At 43.3% G+C, this 20,572-nt stretch overlaps 1 protein-coding gene across 1 annotated transcript in view; it reads left to right on the forward strand.

The window, feature by feature from the left end:
- The window catches only part of LOC311246980 (myocyte-specific enhancer factor 2A-like), a 137,182-nt gene that overhangs the window by 32,280 nt on the left and 84,330 nt on the right, over positions 1–20,572 (forward strand). Inside the window, exons 2-3 of the mRNA XM_084337253.1 lie at positions 6,482–6,690; positions 18,672–18,875. Of these exons, the coding sequence (XP_084193379.1) occupies positions 6,637–6,690; positions 18,672–18,875 (258 nt within the window). The 5' untranslated portion in view covers positions 6,482–6,636. The remainder of the gene's footprint in view (positions 1–6,481; positions 6,691–18,671; positions 18,876–20,572) is intronic.

Genomic DNA, 20,572 nt, shown 5'->3' on the forward strand with positions numbered 1-20,572 from the left:
GCCCTCCGCATGCAGGGCTTGTTATATTTCTCTTCTCGAGTGTAGGCTAAAAGATGACCGTGTTCAGGGACGTGCATGAGCCTCTGTGTGTGTGTGTGCGTGTGTGTGTGTGCGTGTGCATGTGTGTGTGTGTGTGTGTGTGTGTTGCTACAGAGGAGAGCTGGCCCGTATCTTCTCATTGCATCTCCCTACCAGGAATCCTGAACAACAACAACCAGCCAAAGCTGGTGGTTGAACTGCAGGCTATAGTTTGTCAGATATTATACGGTTTTTCTAAGATGTGGCAAATTGAGACTATAGGGGGAAAACCTAAAGGATCAGAAATGTCTTGTCGATGTTATATACGATGTATATGTTATCTCTCAACGTTTAGCCTTAATTATTCATACAGTAGATGAAATTGCTCACGATTAGGGTGTTAACACATTGGGCGGCGGGGGTTGTGCCCATCATTGTACCCAGTCTGCCACCGTTGAAAGCCTATGGAGATGTTTACCTTCTTTGCAGGGCTATAACTTTTTTAATTGTATTGCTATATTGACATTACTATGGCCCATTCAACATCGATTATCTATCGTTCAGGATGTGGGAACGTTATATTTTTTCATTCATACATTGTTGTGTTAATACCGTCTACTAGAATATAAGTATGTTTTTAAGGTTTTCTGCTATAATTCCAAAAACGAGAGTTATAGGCCCTGACGCATATGATAGATTATTCCTATACACGCTATATTAAAAAATTCAAATGTATATGATCGGTATACATTATGCTTCATCATGCGTGAAGGAAAGGGGGGGGGGTCGTTTATAATTCCTTGATCGTCAGTAACGGCTTTATTTACTATGGGTTGATACGTTGATCAGATGGTTTGCAGTGAAATGAATAAACAATCGGGCTGAAAATAACGTTAGTGTCTAGGGATGCCCCGATCACGTTTTTTGCCACCGATACCGATCGTCTTGAGCCATATCGGCCGATACCGATCCGATACAGATTGTTTTTGGTTTTATATAAAAAAAAATGTAAAAAGAATATATACTTTTTAAATTTTTTTTTAATAAAATATATATATTATATAATTATATTTGTAGTTGTATTATCTGCGAGACATCGCCACCACGCAACAAGTCAAAATGCTCGCTATCTCCACTGTCTGTGTGTATACTCTGCTTTGGTCAAATCACATTCAGCATGCCCGCAGCAGGGTATCTGCGGCTCTGCAGATATACCCTACTCCCTCAGCTAGCCCCGTTCGTGACTGCGATGCAAGCCGGGGCTCGAATACGCATCGAATCAATGTTATAAGACATTGATATCAGGAGCTATCAGTAGCTAGCCGGCTAGATACCGTTAGACAATGCCTCATGTATTAAACTAAAAGTGAATAGTTGACTGGGTCATTTTGTTTAAACAGTAACGATAGCTAGGTAGCTAACGTTAGCTCACGGTCCCATGCACTAGACTAGAGCAAAGGAGCCTCCTCTGTGTTTACACGGGTGCGGGAGGGGCAGGAGGAGGAGGAGGAGCGGCAGTTTGCAGCTCTGTGTGTCTACAGAAGTCAGCGAGTGAGATCTCCGCTAAGAATTGGATCATGTTTTTCGATTTGACGCCGATCTCCTAGATCCATTTCCGGTTTGTATGGCGCAATAAACGCCGAAATCATATCGATTATTGAGTTTAGAAAGCGATCCAAATGCACTATAGTGTTTGTCTGGATCCACGTAACAAGATATTACTGCCGGAGGGATTTCGTCGATGCACCAGCGCCACTTCCGGTTTTAGCGAGAGTGTAACTCGCCCGACCATCCACCAGGCGGCGGTATTGAGGCGTTGCAATATCATACAGGGTGCCGCTGCAGTCCGGAGCGAGACTGGATGAATTATGAATGCCATGGCGAAAAAATGAAATATTGATCCCAAAAACGGCGTAAGTCGCATGGTGGGCAAAAACGGCGTAAGTCGTTCTTGACGACCAATGTGTTAATAAGGAGCGGTTTGAATTAGAAACTATTATTATTTTTTGTGTCCACTTTTTCTCCCCATTCCCCGTTGCTAGACTATACCTCCCACTGGTCGGCTGTAGTAAGGACAGAACCCTTGCATCACGTGTCCCCTCCGGTACACGAGGAGGCAGCCTGTCGCATCTTTTCACCGCAGCAGCTCGAACTCTCAGTGGCGAGGAGTAACGCGTGGGAGGCTCACGCTGCCCCCGCTACTTCCTGCTTCCGCCGCACCGGCGTCACCAAACCGACCTGTAGGAGTCGCTGTCCACAACGTCCAATCCCCACCCACCGGCTTTCCCACCCTCTAACACTTGCCAATTGTGTTAGTATGAACGACCGGCCAGCCGGTAGCAACGGCGAGAGCTGGGCTCAAACCCAGCGTCTCTTGCGTTAGTGGCGAGCGCCTTGGCCACTGCGCCAATCAGCCACCCTGAATTAGAAACTATTAAAGCTTATTGAAATGTGGAGAGACAACAACAAACGTTATGGCTTGCCACATGCAGGGTTTAGAACGTTTAGAAAGTAATTCATAGATTATACCATAATCCATTGACTGAACTGAATAAATGTATTATGTTCAGTTCCTTTTGTGTCATTTTGCCTAAATAAATCCAGATTATGCAGTTAAACAATTGATTCCAATTTACAATTTGAATGCTGTTATTATCATCATATTGCTGTCATCATCATCGACAACTACAACAACAATATGATGATATCAGTATTCAATGAATGTACATCATCTACACAGTACTATACTATGTGATATGTTGGCCTACTAAGTGTCTTTAATGTTACAGTCTAAATCCCTTTTTCATTCAAACATATTATTCAGTAATCCAAGAGTTTAAGCGTTCTGTGCAAGACCTTCATCAGAACACGTCAGTGACACACAATCTATTTAAACGCCACGGTGGCGGTGTGAACAGGTGTACGCCATTAACAATCAGTTAGTCAATTAGACTACCAATTAGACACCATCATGACCATTAGTCGTTATTGGTGAAAATACAAATCTCTAGAAGATCTATTCATCCACTTTTTGTTGATAAACAACAGGTGATTGTAATCAACTAGCAGGCAATTATCATTAAATGCCAATGAGCTGTGACATTGTGCTATATTGCTTGGCAGGACACATCATGAGAATACTATATGACTAATCACCCTGTTGGTAATTAGAGGGCTATTGATACCCACTTGTAGAAAACTGCAAAATGTAATGATGGTAATACGGCGGCAACCATCGGAACTCCAAGCACAAGTTTATCTCCAAGCTAGCCCACTTGAGCTACAGAAATGATGCTGTTTGGGGTGCGTTGCCGTGCCTCCTTTAGGTGTAGAGATGAATTAGCCCATCGTCTTAACGACAGAAGCACAGCCTACACATCACTAACCTGCAGAAGTATCACCAATCCCTTTGTTTACCAACATTCTGGTGTACATAATCAACGAGTCAATCAGGCATTGTCGCACAGAGTCATAAAGATAGCCAATTTCTTTGTTGTTGCGACCAGCAGCTCTATAGGTCGTCGTTGGTTGGTCCAAAGAAATTCACGTCGCAGCTGTACTGTATTGTAATCCTGTTACATCTAATCTGTTGCTCCCCAGCCCTTCACTCACTCGCTCGCTCACTCGCTCACTCGCTCACTCACCCTCACATACACAATGTTACTCACACATGAATTGAACACACATTCTCACAATCAGGAGAGCCTGTTGCGTATATCTTGTTAGTTGCCTTGGCGACAGTCGGTAGGCAGAGAGGGGTGCAGAGGTGAGGAAGAGTGATAGTCGTCAGGGATCAGTTGTGTGTGAAGTTCATGTCAGAGGCCACTGCTCTCGCTCACCACTTCCCCTTCCACACAGCTGCATTCGTTGCTTGCTGCTCACACTTCACATCTTATCTCCAGGCAGGAGCAGAACCCGTGTGAATCATCTTCATGGCCCCCGTTTCAGAGATGAATACACAGTAGTAATAAAATATATATATAAAAAAAAAAAATCAATGTGAATTCAGTGAATTGTTCAGCCTACTACCTTACCAGCATAGATGCAGCATATATTGTGAGGCTTTTGTTTCAGGTAGTTTCTGAAGGTAGAAAAACAACAGAGGATTAGATGTGCGTGTGTCCAGTGCACTGAACCTCCCTCTGCCCCCCCCCCTCTCCCTCTCGGCCAGGAAGGACAGGAACACAGGAAGTGACCATTAGAGCATTAGTGCAGACAGGAAGCTGGCAGAGAGGCCTTATATAGGTCTATGCCACAGCCTTTGGTAGGAGAGGAGGGTGACCTTAAATCATTTGACCGAAATAAATGTATACATGTACACATTAATGAAGTAATTCTAAACAATTTATACTGGCTCATGCAGTAAGTACAATCCAGTTATTGTACTCTATACAACATGTTTAAACTATTTGGTGACAATTTACATGAACTGGACTTTCATAACACATTGATAAATAAATGTGAAATAACAATGTCATAACAACAAGCATAATATTTTATTAATAGATGAGTAATGCATGTGTTATTAGCATCAATTTAGTATAAATCATTAACAACTATTTGTATTTATTTTATTATTTCTATATATTATGTAAGGGATTATAATCAACGAGTAGGTGTTAAAGGGTGTTCAGGCATGACGTGAAGACGTAGAATCACACCCGACACACAGTGCACCGTTTAACGCACGCCTACAAGTTTAGTATCCCACTTATACCATAACAATATCAAATAAAAGCATTTGAAAGATTGAAAGAAATGTTCAAACCATTGGTATGTTTTCTGAGAGCTGGTCGTTGGTTTGCTTGCCACAGTTGATAATGAGTAAAGCTTTGACAGCTGTGCTCTTTGTTGCTATGGTTACAAGTTGGGTAGCGGATGAATTTAGAACGGTGATTAAACTCGAGGCGAACTACGTGTGCATTAGGCGGTTTTCACCTGTTGGCCAATCAGAAAAGAGTATTCACCCAGACCATGGTATAATGCTAGTTATCTTTATTTTATTTTATATATAATAATAATGTATTTTCATGTTATGTGTACATTTCAGAATGAGTCTTATTTCAAGTGGCTTTACAGTAGATGTGTTAATGTAATAGCAAACCCTTATCGGAATACCGTCCTTACAGCAGTGGGCATCACATCCTCGCAGAGCAATCGTCACGCTTCTTAAGGTCCACAAGAATTGGATTTTACGGGCGAGATAAAGAGAGAAGAGTTTTCATGCAGCCAAAGCTGTACAGAGTGCTCTGAGGGCTTAGTTCCTCTTGTTAAGGACACAAGGAAAGGAAGGATGGGATGTGATATGGTAGAAGCAGATGGTTGTGATTGTGAAGGTCAGGGGAAGTACGGTTTAGAAACTCCAGCAGGAGTTATCTTACGCATTTTCGTAGGGCTGTGTGTTTTGGAAGAAATTCAATATTACCACAATCATATAAGGACTTTTTAGTTTTTCCTCAGTATCATGATTTCACCACAATAGGATCCCAATTAAATGATCATGTAGAATTATTGCCCATATGTAATTTAAACATGTATAGGCTTTGTATGACTTTTGTGTTGCACGCATGCTGTCCTCGACACTGTGCGGGGTTGTTGTTTTCCTGATGCTGTGGGAGTGTGAGAGGTCTTAACATTATTGATTTTCATGTAGAGAAGATGGAGTTTATACTATAATGACACGTTTACATCTGCATTGACCTTCCCCACGAAGCGGCTCTCTCATGTAAACACCCTAGAAGATAGTTGTGGAATTGGCTCAAGCGTTGCTGTTCAGATAATTATGCCCCACAATGTTTCACCAGATATGATGGTCTGCTTTCTCCTAGAAATTCTCTAAAATGTAACGCATCTCACCGTGAGATCAAACAGATTGTAAGACAAAGACAATGTCCTTGTGATCCGTGTGTGTGTGGGGGGGTACTTGGGGGGGGGGTCAGTGCTCGCTGGCTTGTCTGTGGGCTCCGCATGCTGCAGTAATCCAGGGAGGGCTAGGATCAATCTCCTTCACCCCAGCCCTGTGCTGTGTCTCTGGACCGCCCAGATCTGGAGAGATTAGGAGGGTGCTAAGGAGCCCCCAGGGGGCAGGGCTCAGGAGCGTACAGCAGGCAGCTCCGGAGAGACAGAGAGGTGGGAGCGTGGAGGGATGGAACAGGACAGGTGGGTGTTCAGTCTGGAGAGTTCAGGGGAAGTAGGTTTGATTATGAGGGGTTTATTCAGAGGTCTGGCGTGAGGAAGGTGAGATTTGAGCAGGACTCAGAGGCACAGGTGGACGTTTGAGTGGATATCACACTCTTATCTGTGGTTTGGAAACCTTTTTATTTATTATTGTGTATTTATGAAACTGTTAAAAAGACTGCGTGTATTTATTTTTATGTGTTTGTTGCATTGCTCTACAGTATATGGCTCATTTTGTGATGAACATAATCTGGATGAAATTCACTCATGTCTCTTTTCATTGCAGGCTTTGGCGTGTGCCGACACTGTGCTAAGAAAGCCGACAGAGGGACAATGTGCTGAGGATCTTATCTGGAACTATTGCTGTTGGACGTATTTATTTTTATTTATTTTTTCTGATATTTTTTCTTTGGGAGTCAGAGGAACCGTAGTGTTTTCACAATGGGCCGGAAAAAGATCCAGATCACGCGGATAATGGATGAGAGGAACCGCCAGGTCAGTGCTGCCTCCATTTTGTCCAAATTGTAGTGTAATCGTTGCTTTCAAATTAGACATCTAGCAAAAGAGAGTTTTTTTTCCCTTCTTCTTCAAACTGTAGCTTCCAGAATCTAGAATCGAGATTTGTCCCCCTCGCCCGATTTGGGTGAAACGCCAGCCGTTCAGTTTGAGAGACCGTCCCTCTCACTATCACCAAACTGTCTTTTCTGAGTCCACCTGTTCTATATTGGTATAGATATATAGACAATAGAATGCACAACACAACTATTTCACTGAGGTATTCATAATATAAAAAAGAAACTGTACAGAATGAATTGTGCATCTCATTGGAGGACAATTGAATATTTCCGAAGTTTGCATTACGGACTCAACAGAAAGAAGCATTAACCCGCTGCTAGAGTGCACATCGTTCACTGAACCAACCCTCTCTATGGCTGTTCATGAAACCAACCGATGAGACGTTTAGCTTCAGTCGCCGGTGTCACAGTGTGCGTGTGCATGCGTGTGTGCGTGTGTATGTGCGTGTGTGTGCGTGTGTGTGTGTGTGCGCCTGCGCGCGTGCATGTGTTGATTCACTCTCGATCCGGCCCGTCCCGGTTCAGCTAGACCAGGGTGTGGTCAGTGTGTGTGGGTGTGGTGGTATAAGCAGCCTCCCCAACCCAAGGTGTGGGAGACTGGATGTCTTGTCCCCGAGCCTCTGGACCTCGGTGTCTGCTGGCTGGGGCCCGGTGTGGGGCCGAGCAGGCGGGGCGGAGAGGAAGGCTGGCTGTCCCAGCGGCGGTCACAGCCGCCGGGCCGGGGCAGTAATTTAGGGTTATCTCAGGCCGGACGGTACCCTCTCATTACCGGGGCGGGTCAGCGGTGTAGGGGACACACAGCAGCCTTCTCTCGCTGCCACACCGCTGCCCACTGGCATCCACTCTGTCTGCCTCCTCTATATATATCACCCCCCCCCCCCCCCCCCAGCAGCACAACAAATACCAGCCTGTCTGGAGCGATGTCTTATAGGCTCCGGAAATAGGGATGCGGCTGGAAAATAAATATCTGGGACGATGTGTATATTTGATGTAGGGATGTCTTGGCCATTTTCTATATAGGCATTGGCTTCATTGTACTGTGTGTGTGTGTGTGTTCGCGCCACTCTCACCGGAATCTATAGTTTGACTTTGAACCGCCATCTTTGTCTCACAGTGATGTGGTACAAGAGGATGACCTGAATGTACAGTATGCAAGGATTCCAAGCATTCTGAGCATCTGAATAATATTCAGTACTGTATGTAGCCTATGTGTACAGGAATTCAATTTACATATATATGCTGTCTCAGTGTGTACTACACTCTCTGTGTAGTACACTCTGTGTAGTACAAAGCAGTAAGCACTCAAGCAAATAGTTTATACTCTTAAGGACACCACGTTTTGTTTCTATTTTCCGCTCTCCACAGGGTCATACATGCCCAGAATAAATCTACATAGCAACATAAGTTAATGTGGATGATGTTTATCTTTTTTCGTTCGCTTGTAGTAGTGGATGAGGAACTGCTCCGGCTCAGCTCTTTGGGGCTGCCTGTCCCTGGCCGTTACCATGGGGACGAGTCGTTAGCATACGCGTCCTGTGGCGGCGACAACGACAAGTGTCAGGCCCACTCCGTGAGGCTGCTGCCTCTGCAGGCAATTAATAACTCTGACGTTAACCCTTTCACTACCACACTACAGAAGGTTAACCCTTTACTATCACACTACAGACGGTTAACCCGTCTGTAGTGTGATAGTAAAGGGTTAACCTTCTGTAGTGTGGTAGTGAAAGGGTTAACCTGCTGTCGTGTGGCAGTGAAAGGGTTAACCTTCTGTATGTCGCAGTAAAAAAAGGTTAACCGGTTGCCAGTGCGGCGGTGAAAGGGTTAAAAGAATGAGTGCCATAACTAGGCTAATTACAAATGGGCCCACTGGGAATTGTAGTGAGCCACCATCCCTGCATAATCATTGGGCCACGGAGCGTTTTTTCGCATAGATTCCATTTTAACCTTTAGATATTTGATCGGAATAAACGAGATAAAGATTTGCATTAATTGAATTCCGAGAAATGGTATCAAATTCAAACATTTCCGTTGGCATTTTAAAGGGCATGCGGAGGGTACAGAAGGATTCACTTTTGAGTTAGTGTGGCCTTACTTGACCCGCAGCTAACATACCAGTACGACGGTATCATTTCTGGAGAGCTGTCTTCCATCATCTACACCAGAGGTTCCCAAACGTTTTCAGCTCGAGACCCAAAAGAGAAATTTGGTGATTCTCCGGGACCCAAACTTACAAAAATACATCATGAATTGCCATAACATACATTTATAAACTACTGATAAAGAACACAACAAACCATGAATTTCAAATGTATATGAAATGTATTTATTTAATTATAAAAGTACATCACAGCAATAATCAGAGTGTAATGTTAAGTTGCTCACCACCTCACAAGTTAACATATGTACATACAATTTTGTAACACTTTTAAATGAACAAACATGTTCTACTCGCCTTTCTATTTCTCACCCCTTTTTCAACTCCATTTCTTACCCCCTCCCTCCGTCCCTCAACCATAAACCCCAACATTCTGATTAATTTGTACTGACTTATTTAAAAATTCTACTGACCTGACATGCTAGAAGGGGTATAATATGTAATCTATGGCACAATGAAATCTAATGAGAGGTATGTGGCTGGTTGAAGTTTTCAACCAGCAGATCTATTCTGGGCTTGGTTTTTGAAAGTGCTATTCTCGAAGACACTCTGATGTCACGAGACCGCCGCCATCTTGGTATGAGGGTAACAAACGGATTTCTACCATCAAATGCATGCGTTGAGCTCCGTTTTTATTACATGTTTTATCACATTCTTGTTCATTTCATAACATTTTCATACGATTTGTTTTGAAAATATTGAGGCCAACATGGCATTTCACTATTTCGAAAGCCTTTCTGGTGATTCTAAGGCGAGATATGAGTCAAAGAAGCTCCCCCTGATTGACTTGACATCATGTCCATACAAAATACCTGCAGACATGGCCATCTCTCGAATACCCAAATTGAAGCTGCTGTGTTACGTTTTGTACTAATAACAAACACAGAAATCCAAATCGCAAGTTTTATATAATACCAGCTGATGCATCACGGAGGAAAAAGTGGCTGGCGGCTAACGTTCGGCTAACTCCCTCTGGTGTTGTGGTCGTGGTAGCTACATGCTAAGCTAACGTTAATTACATCATATCGAACCGATAGGAGCTTATCTTATCTAATCTTACATGGTGGTACCACGTGTGCCACTACCCGATCAAACATCCACGTAAGATTAGATAAGATAAGCTCCTATCGGTTCGATATGATATAATTAACGTTAGCTCAGCATGTAGCTATTTGTCTAGGTTAACGTAGCTAACGTTAGCTGCCAGCCACTTTTTCCTCCGTGATGGTATAAAACTTGCGATTTGGATTTCTGTTTTTGTCATTAGTACAACGCGTAACACAGCAGCATTGTGAAGGACTGAAGAAAATTCTGCTTGATTGTCTTTAATTTGCCGCTTTAACGATCCGTTTCTCCACTAAATGAAGCGTACACAATGTACCAGGCGGGACAGTTTCCCCCCACGCTGCAGTTGCGTAGCAACAACAGACAGGAAGTTGACTTAGAGAATTCTGAGGTCATGCTGAGCATTTAGTCTGTTTCTGTATTTATTTTTCAGGTATGCTAGATTAGAAAACCCAGATTCACATAAGTATGTAGTGCCAAACTGAATCAACACATCTACAGCTTTTTTATTTAAAAAAAAATATATATATATATATATATTTTTTTTTATTTATTGGCGACCCAATAAAAACGGGTCCGCAACCCATCTTGGGTCTCGACCCTAAGTTTGGGAAACGCTGATCTACACAGTACCAACGTTTTCCCTCCCTTTTTTTGGGGGGGGGGGCGCCTTAGCTTTTGAGCGCTAGCTCTTAATGCCGCGGCTGAAGAAGACACTCCTCTTGTGCTCCTCTGCCTCCGCTCTGCGCTATGAAATATGAAACGCTCAAGTGCTGCCATGCATATGATGCTGCTCCTCACAGTTCCCAACCTTGATAAAAAGCCTTTTAAGTGAAGAGTGGGAGAGGTTGGCCAAGTCGCAGAGTCCCTCTGAACACAAGCTTACAGAGGACAGACGCTAACCCCTATCTGACAGGCCGGCTTTGATGTGGACAGTGAGAACCCAGTGGAAGTGCCTTGATGGTTTCAGCAGCAGGGGTGCACAGACTCCCCATTGGCTTTTACTGTTGATGTGTTGCACACACATGATCTTTGCGTTTGATTTTTTAGTATTGGGGAAATAATTTTTGTATCATTTTATAGTACACAAATATATAATATAAGCATTACATTGAGAATAGATACATCATGTGGCAGAGGGAGACATTTCCACATAAAACGAGGTCACAGCTTAACCAGATCACTTATGCATCAGTTGTAGTGTGATCACGAACAGCTCGCTAGCATTAGGCCAGTGAGTCACTCAACATAACCGCCCGCTATGAGATGTGAGCATCATCAGTCACAATAGAAGCCTCTGGGTCTGACAGGGACATGAGTCAGGATTCAAGAGGCTCCGAGGAAGCCAAGGGGATGGGAAGACATTCTGAAACTAGCCTATTACTTATGATTCACACACAGAGTTAGCCCAAGACGTGAAAAATAGATGAAGCAGTATGATCACCGCGAAGGGGCCGTCGATATGTATTACCACTCTGTTCCGAAGCACTGTGAATTATTCATCGTTCAGTGAAAACAATTCCTTCCAGCTTCACGGCAGAGTTGGAGGTTGTGGGTTTGGGGAGCGGAATTCCCAGGCTACTTCTGCGCTACTACAATTCAGTAGGATGTTGTAGAGAGCATTAGCCTATGGCTTCGGTTTGGCAGTTTTAGTGAACTGAATGACTTGGATTCCATTCCCTCTCTCACCATGTTCCTTCCTATATGAGTTGGCCTGACTGGACTGTGTGTGACAAGGCTTTGTACTCTTATCTTTTTGGATTTCACATGCCACACTGAGTAACCTGACCCACCAGATGATCTGTTACACAGAAGCATCTGGGAAGTCACCCTTCGAAGCGGTTTGGAGTAGGGCCAGGCCGGCTCTTTAAAGAAAGTACTTGGCTCTGCCGATAGCCACCAGTCGTTCCTCAAAGGACACTGATTGGTCCGAACCACTGTGGTGAGTGCAAACATCAACACATTCAGGTGTTCTAAAACAATACAAATGCCAAACAAGTGAGAGTAAGCAAACCAGCCTCAAGCCTCTGTTAAAGAGCTTCAATATAGACAGAAATGTGGTTACTAGACATCTCTCCTGAGTAAATCCCACATATAATAGTGTTCAATAAGTCCTTAACTAGAATGAATGCACTCAGTAGAGAGCAGACTTCCGGCAAGGCCTAACAATCTCCCCACTTTGCTGTTACTTTAAAACTCAACATTTTAAAGGGTAAAATAAATGTGATTGGATCGGGGGGTCATTATTATCAACTATCATATTAATAAATTTCATTATAATATATATTGATACCATCAGTAGGATATAACAGGTGGACGACACATTTCAAATGGCATCATGACCGGATAAGCTGTTTTGTGTTATGTGAGAACAGTACCACCATGAGGTCAGATTACTCAAAACTTCTCACTGTAGTAGGACAAATATATATATATATATATAATATTTGTTAAGTTGGTTGCCAATTGGACAACACGTTTACAAGCAGCATATCGCTTCCTGTTTACAATGAGTTTATCTGAAATTTGATTGGATCTGGTGTTCAGATGGTTTGGCCTATACACCAACCATGTTGGTTCAATGCCACCCGGCAGGTTTCACGAGAATCAGGTGAACAGCCCAGGAGGAGGGGGGGGGGGACTTCATAGCTCCTGTGGCCAAGATATCTTCTTCACAGACAGACAAACAAACAAACAAACAAACAGACATACAGGGGGGGGGGTACAGGTAACCAACTTATGAAATTATCTATGACTGTACTCTTAAGATCCAATGGTGGGTCATGGACAGTATAAAACGGGTCCCCCAGAACGTCCTCTTTGAATAAAACAATTTCTCTTTGAATAAAACATTTCTATTGTATGTCTTCCTACTGCAGTGCCCTGAAAAGCAAGTCAGCTGAGTAATGTTCTCAAGACCATTCACTTTATTGCCCAAAACCAGGCACAATTCTGTTACACAGGCACATGCAAAATCAATTTTGGATCACAAGAAGAATTATATAGAAAATGTTTGTCCTCGGAGAAAATGATGAACGCAACTGATGTAGCCAACCATGTGTTCCAAACCTCACCAGAATAATTAAGAGCAGAATGTGCTACAGCTGAATTCTCATATGCACTCAAATACAAAGGAATGTTTTATTGGTTGGAAGAGTGCTTGAAAATAAGTTACCCAGAGGTATTTGGCATTTTGCAGACATTTCATGGTATTTCTTGAAAACATACTGAGTCTTTCTCGCTTGCTATCAAATCTGGTATTGTCTTTTAATTGGTTTTTCAAAACTAATGATGGGCTCATACAGCTGGTACAACAATAATAATAAATAAGCCCCACCTTTAGTCCGCTGGAATCTTTCCTCCCCATCAACTGGATAAAAGAAACTAGGTAAAAGTTATGCTCTAGAAGATGTGTCCATTTTGGTCAAATAATTTGTGTGAAACTCTGACAGAATATGACTGTGTGATTTAAAACTGAACTCACCTTATTCAACCCACTTCAGTCATGATGAAATGGAGATGTAAATAGTTAGAGCAAGACAGATCTTTAGGTCATGAGACAGGGACTAAGGACAAGAGGGTGTAATACTAGGAACTTTTTGTATATTGGCTGCATTGATTATTGTAAAATCATTTACATTATCATTCAGGTTTTTCTGACTTTCTGCCTGCCTGCCTGCCTGCCTTCCTGCGCAGCTGACTGCCTGCCTCGTTCTAACATTCTAGCTTACTGCCTATGAACCTCCTACCTAATACAGCAGCAAGCACCTCCTACTACTTACAAGTTAATACAGCAACAAGCGCATCTCCTACCCCTTACCTCCTCCATTCCTCCTTTCTGTTATTTTGTTACCTCCTCTCACCCTTGCAAAGTGATCCCGCCACCATCTCGTCTCCCAAAAATCCGCCAAACAGACATCCTTTTCCCATTAGCTCATTGTGCATGTTCCTCCTAACCCCCCCAATACTCCACTACCCTAGCTCCCTGTTGGCATGGCCTCAATGTCACATTGTACTATACTAGAGTGACTGATGAGGTCGACTGTACTTACTGATGTCTTTCCCTATGGTTCTCTGTTCTGGTAAGAGATATTTCCTGTCTGCGTTCACTCTATCACGACCTCACTGGCTCCATCTTGACTGAGCACAGTTGAATACGGTTCCTGTCTCTGTTCCCATTCAAGATAAGGCAACTGTCTCTCGTACTGGAGCTACACTAAAATAAAGTATATCATGTTGAATATTGTGTACATTTCTCATTATATACTTTGTAACTTTGTTTAGAAAGGTGCTGTACAAATAATACTACTACTAATAATAATACCACTACTACTACTACTAAAAATGATAAGTAATATGATGATGATTATTATTATTGTTGTTGTTATTGGTAATAAGCCCATATATTTCACAGCTGATATGTGATCATCACCAGTGTGTTTTCATTGTCAAACTGTTACATGTGCTGTGAACTAATTTGCAGTAATCTGTAAAGGTAATTTGCATGACATGCTATGTAGTATGTACCACCCATCTGTACCACCCATCTGTACCACCCATCTGTACCACCCATCTGTCTGTCTGTCCTGTCTGTCTGTCTGTCTGTCTGTCTGTCTGTCTGTCTGTCTGTCTGTCTGTCTGTCTGTCTGTCTGTCTGTCTGTCTGTCTGTCTGTCTGTCTGTCTGTCTGTCTGTCTGTCTGTCTGTCTGTCTGTCTGTCTGTCTGTCTGTCTGTTCTGTCTGTCTGTCTGTCTGTCTGTCTGTCTGTCTGTCTGTCTGTCTGTCTGTCTGTCTGTCTGTCTGTCTGTCTGTCTGTTCTGTCTGTCTGTCTGTCTGTCTGTCTGTCTGTCTGTCTGTCTGTCTGTCTGTTCTGTCTGTCTGTCTGTCTGTCTGTTCTGTCTGTCTGTCTGTCTGTCTGTCTGTCTGTCTGTCTGTCTGTTCTCATTAGACACTCTTATCTCATCCACTCCCTGCTTATCTGAGCCTGCCTGCCGTTTCAAAGTTTCCCTTGTTCTACTAATCATAACAACAGTAGGTATCAACAATATTACATTACATTATGGCAAAACAAACATGTAGCCTAAAGCATAAATGACTGTAAATAAATAATGCTTTTGTTTTTAAAGTTTGTGTACATAATTTCCATGGTGACTGGTTCTAGAGCCCATGCTGCTGGCTGGAGCTGCTACCAGTGCAGCGCTGCAGAAAGGTTTTATTGGGACACACTTCTTACTGGCTAAGTCTCAGTCCCTGTGCTGTGTGGGCCGGTCTGAGAGATGAGTAACATCCTGACACGTCTATGAGTCAGCAGCAAGAGGCATACAGAGTAGACGTACACACACACACACACACACACACTCACTCACTCACTCACTCACTCACTCACTCACTCACTCACTCACTCACTCACTCACTCACTCACTCACTCACTCACTCACTCACTCACGCACGCACGCACGCACGCACACACACACACACACACACACACACACACACACACACACACACACACACACACACACACACACACACACACACACACACACACACACACACACACACACTCTCTCTCTCTTTCCTCCTATCACACACACACACACACACACACACACACACACACACACACACACACACACACACACACACACACACACACACACACACACACACACACACACACACACACACACACACACACACACACACTCTCTCTCTTTCCTCCTATCATTAATTTCCCCACACTCTTGGATTGCATGGAGCAAGTTGCACCCTTACTTACTATTCACTATGAATTGAAAATGGGGGACCCTGATGTAAACAAGACGAAAGTCTTTCTCTGGTCTGCATCCCCTTAACAATTGTGTGTATTGGGGGCGGCTGGGTGGCGCAGCGGACATTGCGCTCGTCACCAACACAAGAGACACCGGGTTCAAATCCGACTGTCGGCGTTGCCTCCGGCTTGGGCCGGCCGTCATACTGGCTCAATTGGCAGAGTCAGCGGGTGGAAGTCGATGGGTGGTAATCTGGACGTTTTGGACAGCGACTCCTACAGGTCGGTTGGGGGACGCCTGCACAGCAGAGACAGGAAATGGCGGGGGTAGTGTGAGCCTCCCACACGTTACTCCTCGCCAATGAGAGTCCACGCTGGCAGGTGAAAAGATGTGACAGGCTGCCTCCTCATGTACCGGAGGGGACACGTGATGCAAAGCTTCTATCCTCCCTACGACCGACCTGTGGGGGGCATATGCGAGCAACGTTCAAGACAGGGGAGGGGAGAATTGGAAACAGCGAAATTGGGATGGGAGAAAAATAGAAAAATAAGGAGAAAAAGTGGATAAAAAAAAATCAAATAAAAATGTGTGTATTGAGCCGTACTGTATTGTACCCATTCTGGAATCTGTTAATACGACTTTCATTCAATCAATCAATCTGCACGGTAATTGATTGAATGAAAATGTTATTAACAGATTGCAGAATCGGTACAATACAGTACTGCTCAATACACACAATTGCTAAGGGGATGCAGACCAGAGAAAGACTTTCTCCGTGCAATCCATTCTTTGTGGATCTAGCCATCACTCTCACTCCTTTCTTTGTCTCTAACCACCCTTCTCTATTTCTCTCTCTCTCTATCTCTCTCTCTCTCTCTCTCTCTCTCTCTCTCTCTCTCTCTCTCTCTCTCTCTCTCTCTCTCTCTCTCTCTCTCTCTCTCTCTCTCTCTCTCTCTCCCAAAGCCTAGTGGGATCATGTTACAGTTAGATCAATGCGTTGACTGCATCTCTCTCTCCCCCTCGCTGGCACATTTGACTACACTATACAGCCAACTGGGCATCTATTCCCACGGGTGGTGTTGCCCTCTCGCTGTCGGACAGCTGACACACATCACTGCTCCTGTGGGCCGGAGTGGCTCTAGCCGTTACAGCCTGTGGGTCAATACAGGCAATACTCGAGTAGCATTCTGTGTGATGGATGGAAATAACATGGTCATACAAACATTAACCCTTTCATTACCACACTAACAAAGGGTTAACGCATTCACTGCGACAATGCAGAAGGTTAACCCTTTCACTGCGACAATACAGAATGTTAACCATTTCACTGCCACATGAAAAATGGTTAACCCTTTCACTACCACACTACAGAAGGTTAACCCTTTCACTACCACACTACAGACGGTTAACCGATTGTGAAAAATGGCCTTTTCCTGAATGAGGGGTTGCTCCGACACTGTTAAATATGTGCAGTGTGCCTTTTCTGCAGTTCAGCTGTGACAAGAACCCTCCCTCTGCAACCACAATTGATACAGTGTTGGGAAAGTTCACTTTCTACATGAACTAGTTCAGTTCACAGTTCACGCATTTTAAAATGAACTAGTTCAGTTGATTTGATTTTGATTTGAAATCTTTATTTCGAACATGCAATGAATACAAACAAACAATAACAAAAGCAAAACAACTCAATCTACATGTTCGAAAAGGAGTAGGAAGAAGTATACACTTATTTAATCCTACCCCTTTTCCACTACTCAAATGAGTGTACTATTTTAAAACATAAAAAAGAAAAGAAAAAAAAATATATATATATATATGCAAAACAAAAAACAAAAACGATATATGTAAAACATGAAAGAAATAAAATAGAAAACAAAATAAAAATGTAAACACCCGTGAATATCAAGTCCCTTCCTCATCCCTGTACCTTGTGAACATAATTTCCTTATACATCAGTTTGAATTGTTTCATGTTTGGACATTGCTTTAGCACCACATTTAGACATAATTCATAATTAAAAAATGTTAACTAAAGTTCATGGTTTCAAAAATGAACTAGTTTATAGTTTATAGTTATTTTTTCAATACGTTGCTGCAAGCTATTATTTGTCAAAATTATTGCCACACCCCATATAGAACCACAGACAGAAATCAGAATACTGGCATTTCCATCACACTGTGATTATTTCCCCTACCATTGCCTTGAAGGGGCAGCCCGCATTGCGCGTAACGAGCCTCTCTCTCCGCGTGCAACACGCACACACCGAAACCTATGATAGAGCGCCGAGAATGAACGCGTTCACAATTACGTTCATCTAGCGGAAATACAGTACGCTCAGTTCACGTTCGCCCAAAATATGAACGAGTTCATGAACGATCACCACTGCTAGATGTATGATGATGACAATGATAAACTTGTTGAAAATGACAGAAAATGATGTCCCCTATTAAAAAAGCCCCACCAAATGGAATTAAGTTACGTGTCTCTTGTGATTTTGATGATTTATTCTTATCTGTGATTTTTTTTTTTGACTACCTAAATGTTTATTGTGAGTGATCTGTAGTGCTGATTTTACCTCTGGATCAATAAAGTACTTCTATTCTATTCTATTTGACCTATTTCTGAATGATAAAGGCTGGTTGGGGCAGGACATTGCTGTGGGAGGGACTTGAACATTAACCAATATGATGTTAACTTTCACGTCACTGCTGAGGATTATGAGGAGGAATAAAGTTTGATATGACCGTAAGGTGGGAAGTGGCATTATCTTAAAATCAACGATCACATTATTATTATTATCCAATCATGTTATTGGATGGAGTTGTTTATTTGCGCTATGCACTGCTGTTGTTTTTGAGTAGCAGTAACAAATGGCAATAACGTTTATTTCATGTTCTCTCCGTGTGTGCAGGTGACTTTCACCAAGAGGAAGTTTGGCCTCATGAAGAAGGCCTACGAGCTGAGCGTGCTGTGCGACTGTGAAATAGCCCTCATCATTTTCAACAGCACCAACAAGCTGTTCCAGTACGCCAGCACGGACATGGACAAAGTCTTACTGAAATACACAGAGTACAATGAGCCCCACGAGAGCAGGACCAACTGCGACATTGTAGAGGTGAGTGTTGGCTGTTGATGCTACAAACCGCTGGGGTGTGTTCACACCGTCCTGCACCGTCCACTTTCACCAGTGTAAATGTCCGGGTATATACGTCCGGCGGGGACTCTTGAAGAGGTCGGTGGCAGTGAGACCGATCCTCCTGATGCCTTAGTATGATTAGTGATGCAAAAGAAAAGCTTATTATGGTGGGAGCGTGGGATTTCAAGGTCAAGGTCAAGGTCACCTTTATTTATATAGCACATTTTAAAACCTACCGAAGTTGCACCAAGGTGCTTCACAGTACAAAGAGACTAATTCAAAATACAATATAAAATGCACAAGTCAATACAATACAATACAATACATACACAGACGGGATGTATGGCTTAACAAGCCGGTGGGTGTTTCGGTCGCCTTAGGTCTTTTTCACCTAGACCTTGTGTAACGGGGAAGCCCGTGGGTATGTCCACAGTCACGGAAACAGGTGTGTTGACGAGTGACTGTGGCAGTGCGGGCTGGTAAATTAAACTCACTTCCCCATAACAGGGTTAACAGACGCATAGGTACGGTAGTTAGGAGTGAATTCACTTCTTAGTGCAGCGGCCTGTGTCGTCGCCCGCTGGAAGCGGGAGCCCCCTGTTCGACTCCCCCTCGGGACATTCTCATTTAACATCAAACACAACGCAGACCCAGTATGATCCGTCACAGTGGTGCCCAGTGACCCGGATGTCCTGAGGGGCGTGAGTTTAGGGAGGTGAGTGTAACGGGGAAGCCTGTGGGTATGTCCACAGTCACGGAAACAGGTGTGTTGACGAGTGACTGTGGCAGTGCGGGCTGGTAAATTAAACTCACTTCCCCATAACAGGGTTAACAGACGCATAGGTACGGTAGTTAGGAGTGAATTCACTTCTTGGTGCAGCGGCCTGTGTCGTCGCCCGCTGGAAGCGGGAGCCCCCTGTTCGACTCCCCCTCGGGACATTCTCATTTAACATCAAACACAACGCAGACCCAGTATGATCCGTCACACTTGGGACAGTAGAAGTACCTCATTCGATGACGTCAGTGCTGTAACTGGGGTGCGAACATTTCAATATTGTTGCTATGCATTCTCTTTTCACTTTGTGTATCGCCTACATTTTAGCTGTAGAATACACATGGCTGCTAATAACCTGTGAATGATAATGTGGAGTAGTAGTAGTGCCCTGGGTTTGGATCCATTCATCTAGCATTCATCTCAAACCTTTTTATACCACGACCCCATTTTATTTAGGATTCTTTTTTTTTTGGCAACCCCACACGCCAACCATGCTGGACACTGTAGGTTGTCTCTTTGCCAGGGAGGCCTCAACCAGGCTAAACACCGGGAGGGACGAGAAATGTATCGCATAATTTCAACGTGGAATTTAAATTATTTTGATCAAAATAAAAGCACACGTTGTTGAACTTGATCATGCATATTTATTAGAAAATGTTATTACAGCACAATGTTATCAATACACATTTATAAAACTAGGCATATTTAGCCAAAATATGTTGCCAGAAAATCTTTTTACTTGTCAATGCGCGACCCCACTGTCACCTACCCATGGCCCCACTTTGGGTCGCGACCCGTAGTTTGAGAACTGCTGATCTAGCACATGGGGGAGTCGTGTAAATGATACTTTCAACCGCAGTGTTTGTCTATGGAAAATGTAGCACTGGATGTTTTGAATTTG

The sequence above is a fragment of the Notolepis coatsorum genome (genome assembly GCF_963971535.1).
Source record: "Notolepis coatsorum genome assembly, chromosome: 20".
NCBI lineage: Eukaryota > Metazoa > Chordata > Actinopteri > Aulopiformes > Paralepididae > Notolepis > Notolepis coatsorum.